We start from the raw sequence: 8,172 nt of genomic DNA on the forward strand, positions 1-8,172 counted from the left end.
CAATAAAATAATTTAAAATAGCTGTTTGGGGAAGTTATAGAATGCTTGGCATTAGTTTGAACTTTGATGTTACAGTGGTTAATAAACAGTAGTAGTAATCCTAAGAGAGTGCAGTACAGAAGTGGTAATCCTAAAAGAGTGCAATATTCAAAAAATTCCTTTTTTTTTGTGTCTCTAGTGCCTAAGGAATTTGAGGACATGATAATGCCATCGCACTTAAGGAAACAAGGTTAGGAAACTAGTGACTAATGGGTATAACAATCACACCTATTCCCTGTTCAATTATATTTATTTCATCAAGCACCTTCAATGTCTAGAAGCATTAATGACATAGATATACTTTAAAAGTCATAACTTTTCTTTTAAAATAGCTGCACATCATTTGTCTATTAATGATATATAATGCTTGCTGGTTATGCCAGATAGTTATAGAACTCAGAGGCACTGTAACCTGTGAAGGAAGTGCCTGTACACATGTTATAACTGGAAAAGCGAGAAGGACATTGAATTTCTGCACAGCTCTATGCTCTGGGTCAGTTTTGCTCCATTATTTTAGACTTTTATTTGAAGTATTTAACCTAATTTTGTTTTCCTGAGAGATTTTACCCTTTTATTTTATTTTATTTTTTTCATAAATGAAAGTTAAGTGTTTCCCTCTTTCTGTTATGTATTTTCCAGATTATCATGTATAGTCTCAAATTCTGTCCCGAAGATGAAACTTAAGGAGCATGTGTTGGACTGACGCTATCAAATTGCTTATATGGTTTTTAAATGTTCTCCAATCATTAAATATTTTGGTGGTTTTATGTGTTTCAATGGATTATTAAATGGTTAAGCAACTGAATGAGACATCCAAAACACTAAAAGTCACTTTGTAATTTGTAAAACTAATTAGTTATTAATAGCAATGACTTACCTCGTCAGGCTGTATATGTTGATAACTATGTGCCTAAGTGGCCATTTAATCTGTTTAACCCTTCAAACCATTAACCATTACTTAGTCTGCAACCATCTGCTGTGCGTATTCTTGGTAATATCTTTGCCTTATTCCCGATTTCTTTTTTTGGCAAGATTTTGTTACAACCCAGCATTTTTGTACCTGAATTATGATTTCTCTTGGCCTCCACCCCCCCCCCCCCACAAATTCTAAATTCTCTTTGCGAAATTTTAGGATAAACATATTCCATACTGTGTATTTGTCATAGATTTAAACATAAGAGAAAGCCGGAGTTAAAAGAAAAAAAAGAGAATAGAGAAAGTATCAGCCAGAGCTAAGCTTCTTTTCAGTTTCATTGTCAAAATCATTGTGCCACACTGAACAAGCAGCCAGCATTATGCCCCTTTATAAAGTCTAATTGGCCATTCACTTTCCAATCATGGTCCATTTAGGATAATGAAAGAAATGAGAACACCCCAAAAGTCCTGAATCAATGAATCTGCTACAATTATAGAGCAATATCACTTTCTAGGAACATGTATTCATATGTACTACTCATTAACCTTGAGAATCATAGTGCTATCTAGATAGAAAAGCTATGCTTTTTAGATGGAACAAAGCACAAATATTTGCTATTTCTTTGTCTGACAAGCTTTACCAACATACTTGTTACTTCCATATCTCAGTCCATAGAGCAGCTCATGGGTCAAAACTTATACCATATCAACATCAACTGGGCAAGCTTTGTCTATAATTTACCATGGATTTCAGCGATCTGAGTTCTAAACCTTGTATATGATGTTATATAGTTAATAAGATCATCAATTCTTGTGTCTAACTGTAACATAACTTTCATAGTCTTTAATAACAGTAGTAGGTTAACTATCTACGGTCCTCCAGCTCATGGTTCAAGGACAGATTGTGTGCATGCAGTATCGAGTCAGCTTGGATTTCTAACTCTTTTACAGGCCACTGATCCTAGATCAAGTCAACTCATACTTCTAAGTCTTTTACAAGCCACTGATTGTTGTTCCAGTGAGAACTGATGATACACATAACTGCCATATGTGGAAGCTGATGAAGTTGCATAGGAAATGGTTTTTAGTTTGACCACAAATTGTATCTCGATGTATCTCAACTTCCTAGATAAAGTCTAGACCATATGTTAGTGCATTTTTTTGTTGTATACCATAGTCGGAGAGGCATCTATCTTCGAGGCCCTGATGGAATCCTGTCTGTATTTGTTCCCTCCATGCAAAGCTTGACATGTCTCAGGATTTTTCTCATGGAACAAGTGCTCCAAGCTTGATTTGCTGTAAATTCCTGCTGCATGATTTATAGAAATAATGTGATTGTAAATATTCTGACTGTTTAAATTGCTTACTACTGTTGCTTATCATGCCAAGCTTGAATTATGTCTCTAACTTCCTTGACAATATTGAAGAAATTTGAAAGTGATATGCATGTGCAGCACAAAAGTGATTTGAGATGATTTTTGGATGAACACATGATGGGAGAGAGCACATTATGCTGACTAGATTTGGACAAATGCAATGCATGCGTTGATCTGAAACTTGTGATTATAAATGAAATGATATATTGGATTTTGATAAAGGGTAGTGATTTCTCATGGAGGTTTCTGGATTTTTATACTTCTTGGACTATTTAAGGAACAAGTAATTATTGTACCACCATTTTTTGATAGGAGGAAAAAAGGGAATTAATTTTGCGTGCTTGTTAATGCATGTATAACTTTGTGGATTTGAATGATGATATGAAGAGGTTCTCATTCAAAAATTTCCATGACCCATGAGGGGTGTGCATGCACATTACTAAAAATGCTTTACAAAGGAACAAACTATAGAAGGACAACATCAATCAAAATAAGAATATGCAAAATTTTCACAAATTTCAACTTTTGTATCTTATGTGGGACTCATTCTTTAGGGTTGATGAAGAATTATTGGGGAAACAGTGGAGGGTAAAGAAATGGAATTTGGATATAGTCGACTCGTGGCTGTAAAAATTTTTAGTCCACTAAGCATGCACTAGGAGATGCTTCATGGATTTATCATGCCTGGTTTAATCCTAACAGATTTCACATGTTCCTGTATTTTCTGACAAATGGTCTTGGAATAATTTATCATGCAGCGCTTGGATAGTCTCTCCTAATTGGTTGAAAGAAAGCTTCAGGGAAAGAAGGTTCTTAGGTGAGTTAGTGCACTTTATTTCTCGAAATGCATTAGTTATTCAAATACTTGTAGTTGGTGCATAGCTGTAAACTTTTACTAGAAGGGTCCTTGATTCAGTCTCCTCAGTGAAGGCATGATGCCTTGACCACCAAACTGAAGGGTTAAGATCCCACTGTGAAAGAAAGCTTGTGGTTGCTATACATAATTTTTTTCTTTTGCTTTTCTTGTAGGGGAATTGCAATTTGTTTTAGAAGATGAAGAATATCTGTTGAAATACAAATCTGACCTGCGGGATGCAGTTATGAGAGCAAAAGCAAATCCCAATTCATTGCTCAGAGGATATCATGTCTGCATTGCAAAGCATATCCATCCCTCTTCTAATGTTTTGTCAATTGTCATCAAGTCAGCTGGTGGCAATGTGAGTATTATGGATCACAATACAAAAATGTCAATTCAGGTCCTATCTTGCATGTCTTTATACAGTTATGCATATACAGTGGTATAATGTGGGTAAGTAGCCCTGTAAAACAGGAGCTTAATAATATAAATTAGCTTACAAAGATGTATTATGCGGTTATGTTACAATTTTTTTCCCTAGTGGGTATTATGGAGAAGAAATAACTTGCTTTAAGCCTAGCCTAGTGGTCAGAGAATGTCTAATTGATTCATAATATTAACAAAGATCTTGCTGCTAAAAGAAAATAATTACTAGTTACCATGAAAGGAAGCCTGCCTTATTGGTTACATTGAAGTATTTATGACTATATATATAACCATGACCACCAAGGCACCGACCTTTCAAGATACAACTGTATCTTGACAATCATATCAGCTTTAGTAGGGGGAAAAAGCAATGCTTTGAACTACTTGACAGAATGATGCGAACTTCATGATATATAATATTGACAACCAAATCTGGAGATATTTATTTCAAGTCAAAAAATATTCATGTCTGACAATTTTGTATAGGGGTTTTCTTACAATTCTATGTGAATTGATATGTGACATAATAGAGAGAGAGAGAGAGAAATACATGACATCAATTAGATTGCTTTAAAAGAGGAAAAAGATTTGCTTAGTCGTGTTTGTGTATTGTTCTAGGGTCTTGTCATATTTGTGCAGGTTCAAGTCAAGATACTCAAGTGGGTTTATGTAAGAAAGAATAGTCATGATTTTGGGGACAAAATGATATGGATGCATAAATATATATGCTATTAGAAACAATGATGGTTTACATTTAACAACACATTTTAGAAAAGAGTGTCTTTTTTTACTGTAGCAAAGAAAAGTCCACTCAAAAGGGGGAGAGAGCCTGCAGTCTAGACTGCATCTTGGGAGTTTGAAGACCATCCCATTTCAATCAAAAATACAAGGAGGTATCCAATCTTCCTTCTGGAAATCAAATCCCTTTTTGTCTTCTTTTCATCAAAACCTGCCAGCCAGAAATCTAAAGTGAAACCCGGTGCATTTTTACCAACTATTTTCTTTTTGACAGGAAAGGCATACTTAATTCTTTTTGACAGCATCGTGCTGGTGTTCCAAAACTTAGAAGAACTAGGATGCTAGGTTTGTTTAAAATATTTTTTTCTTTGTGTGTTTTATAATGCCACTGATTGCATAATTTTCAAACAAATTACTAATATCAATGAACTAATAGCAAATCAGGAAAAGCAAAATAATTGTTGAATTATTCATTATCACACAATGTGAGCCATAAGACCCGTAGAAACCACATCTTTAAATGCTGTATGCCGAGTCTGTCTCGACCAGCATGGATCATTCTATTCTTTCGTTCTTCCTCAATTGAGTAGGACCAAACTAGACTGAGTGGATACATCCATGTTGATCCTGTCTTTTACACATGAATTTAATTAATAACTTGAATTAATTTTGAAATAAAAAACCATAACTAGTTTGCTTTCTCCCCACATTCAGGACTATCTTTGTACATCCTGATTCAGCAATCATAAATATTAAGGTCCAGCTCCAGTGTTATTGTAATTGTCGTGAATTCCTTGTTCGTAACTTGATCCATTTAGCTCCAGTGAATTCCAATAATAAGGTCTAGCACTCAGGGCATCATAGGTTCATTTATATTCCAATATCGTTTCAGATGTCTTTTTCTGCTTGGTAACTGGAATGTTCTAGTCAGGTTATTGCTTATACATCCTTAAGGTCAAATTAATAAGATGAGAATAAAATATTCCACTTCTATTTCCTTACAGTCTTAATTTCGTATCTTTTGGATATTTTTACCATTGGCTCTCAAACTTAATCAACTCCTTAAGCGGTGCCCCTCTAGTGTGGTTTCCTGCAACCAAGACTCGAGCAAGAACCAGGCAAAGTAAGAGAGAAGATGCGAAGTCTCAAGCGTAATTTGTTGTTAACCTTAGTCATGTTCAGACAACCCTGGTAACCTTAGTCATGTTCAGTCAACGAAAACTAGTGAAAGGGATGATTTGTACAAATGGAGAACTTTACAGGATTTTTATATAAATATAAAAAGACAGGAATTGATATGCAAATATGGAAGTGGACTATCTGCAAAAAACCATATAAATTGGAGGCCTTGTTCTCATTCTTTTAGAACTTTCCTTCTAGTAGTAGCTAGCCTGTGCCTAGGTCATATAATACCCCATAAGCATTTCTCCCCTTCATCAGACCAAGTCAAATGGTATTGGATATGCCTTCATTCATCTCTTCATTATTTTTATACTATCTATTCAAGATAGTGATGTATATCATGTACATCTTACTGTAGTTTTTTTTTTAATGTTAATTTTGGTAGGAGTCTAATTTACATTTACATTTCCATGAAAATTGCATACTGTTTTTACTCTTTTATTTCCCTATATTTTTCTAGGCCCTCATTCACTAAGGCTTTTCTCCACAATCCAAGTTTCAAGCACTGTATCATCTATAATAACATGCATCATTTTCTATCTTCCAAAATATCAGCAATAAATCCATTCATGCTAGAGTAAAGAGATATCTATGTAATGCTGACCCAGATTTAGTAGCTAGTTCATATTTTGTAGAAATCTTTAAATCAAAATGCTTCCATTTGATGTGAAGTTTCTGAAGCATATCTCTCTAGATGATGAAGAAACTCGCTTAACATTTTCTTGGTTACTTCCTGATCTGATTGAATCCATGGATAAACTAAACTTGAGCCAGAATGATTTATTTTTAGTTTCACCAACCTGGAGTAAGGCCCATGCCCTATAAAATTGCTGCATATTTTTATTTATATCTAACTGAATTTACAGTCAGTGCATCTAGAAATGTGTATTGTGGCAAACAATCATGAATAGTTAGTTTAAATAAGCATGTTTGATCATTGGAGTGAGCATTTGCAGGTCATTCGTAGGCTGGGCAGCACTGAGGAGCCGTCAAAGGAAATCTTTTTGGCATGTGAAGAAGACATGGCAGAGGCTTTAGCCGCTGCAAGAAAGGGTATACGGACTTACAACAGTGATTGGTTAATGAACTGCATCATGAGACAGGAGCTTGATCTGAATGCCCCTCAGTTTGCTGAGTCCCTATAGGGTTGCAATGTGTCCTACCATGTGCTTCTTATGTCATCATATTTGAACTATAATATCCTAGTTGAACTGGTACAGGTTACTGTGTATATTTGGCCTTTTTTGTCTGCCAGGTGAAGTAGTCCTGCTTCATCATTCTGTTGCTTGCAACATACCAAGTTCTGATGTCTTAACCTATATTAGTCGGGCATGGTTTGCTATATCACCTCATACCATCCGGTATGGGGCATAACATACCAGACCGACCGTACCGCTTTATACCGATACTACCATATCGTACCAAACTGCATACTGATACTATAATAGGATTTTACCAGTATGGGGTTTGGTACCAAGACGGTGAATCTTAATCAGGGGATTAGGTCTTTAACCTTTGTTTTCACAAAAGGCTGTTAATCAATTTTTCAGAATGCTGAATATATATGGAAATGCAAGACTTCTGTCCCCTTTTTGGTTATAAGTCTGAACTTTTGAAGGCAGTGTTGGCTGTAAGAAGTGAGTCCAGCAGTTGCTGGATGGAAGTTTCTTTTTGTTGCATATCATGAATTTTCTTTGATATAAAGACTCTAATCACTCAGTGTAACAGGGAAAAGCTTACAGGAAACCCAGAACATTGGGAAAAAAAGTCTGAAGGATGTTATTTGGTTACATCTGCAACGATGGAAAATGAGAGTGATATTTTTTATTTACCATTCCTATTTTGCTTCCCATGCTTTCCTATAAGGCAGTTATGGGAGTTCGATTCTAGCATATTTTCAATATATTAGGTGGTATTGGGAGTTCTACATTTAGACATTGCAGTGAATTTTGGCCAGCAGACCAGCACCTACATCACTAAAGTACTGTCATGGAAGTTCATGAAAATGCTATAATTAAGTTTTTCTTTATATTTTCTTTTTTTCCTTTTTGTGTATGTTCCAAATTCATAAGATAAAGGACCATGGATTCCATCTTAGGTTGCTTCTTCCATAAACAGCATGAACCTCAAACAGAAACAATGGAGTATTGATGATCATAAATAAAGTAATATGACACAATGTCTAATGATGATTTCGATTTTTTTTTTTTTTTTATGTATGCATGCAAGTCAAGGAAAAATGAATTCATTATTCTTGAGAGATTACATTTTCATAAGCTCAAAGGTGACAGTTGATGATCTTTAAACCTGGTGCAGGACTCCTGTGCCCATATTTCCAGGTAATTATCTTTTTCCCTTTAGTAACAAACATGATCTTTTGGATCTTGAGCATTCATCTTCTTTGGAGCACTTTGTTGTCCCCTGATTCCTGTTTGAGTAGATTATCTGTGCTTGCTTCCACAGAACTTGTGATAGCTGCAGGTATTTTGGTCTAATGTCTTAATCTTTATGCAATGGAAGATGCTGACAATATTTTTCTGACATCATAGTTCCCTTAAAACCTGACTTGTATTGCTCTATCAACGAACCTCTCTTTCTGAGGTCAAATTTGATTTGGTCCAAGTGCTGCATAGCTTGTAA

At 35.2% G+C, this 8,172-nt stretch overlaps 1 protein-coding gene across 4 annotated transcripts in view; it reads left to right on the plus strand.

The window, feature by feature from the left end:
• LOC105045373 (uncharacterized) overlaps positions 1-7,153 on the plus strand; it is a 29,409-nt gene extending 22,256 nt beyond the window's left edge. For all 4 annotated transcript variants that reach the window (XM_010923631.4, XM_073257904.1, XM_073257905.1 and 1 more), the window contains 4 exons: positions 423-532; positions 3,089-3,147; positions 3,360-3,547; positions 6,489-7,153. In XM_010923631.4, the coding sequence (XP_010921933.1) occupies positions 423-532; positions 3,089-3,147; positions 3,360-3,547; positions 6,489-6,677 (546 nt within the window). In that variant the 3' untranslated portion in view covers positions 6,678-7,153. The remainder of the gene's footprint in view (positions 1-422; positions 533-3,088; positions 3,148-3,359; positions 3,548-6,488) is intronic.
• The last annotated feature ends 1,019 nt before the right edge of the window (positions 7,154-8,172 follow it).

This window comes from Elaeis guineensis, chromosome 5 (assembly GCF_000442705.2).
Source record: "Elaeis guineensis isolate ETL-2024a chromosome 5, EG11, whole genome shotgun sequence".
NCBI lineage: Eukaryota > Viridiplantae > Streptophyta > Magnoliopsida > Arecales > Arecaceae > Elaeis > Elaeis guineensis.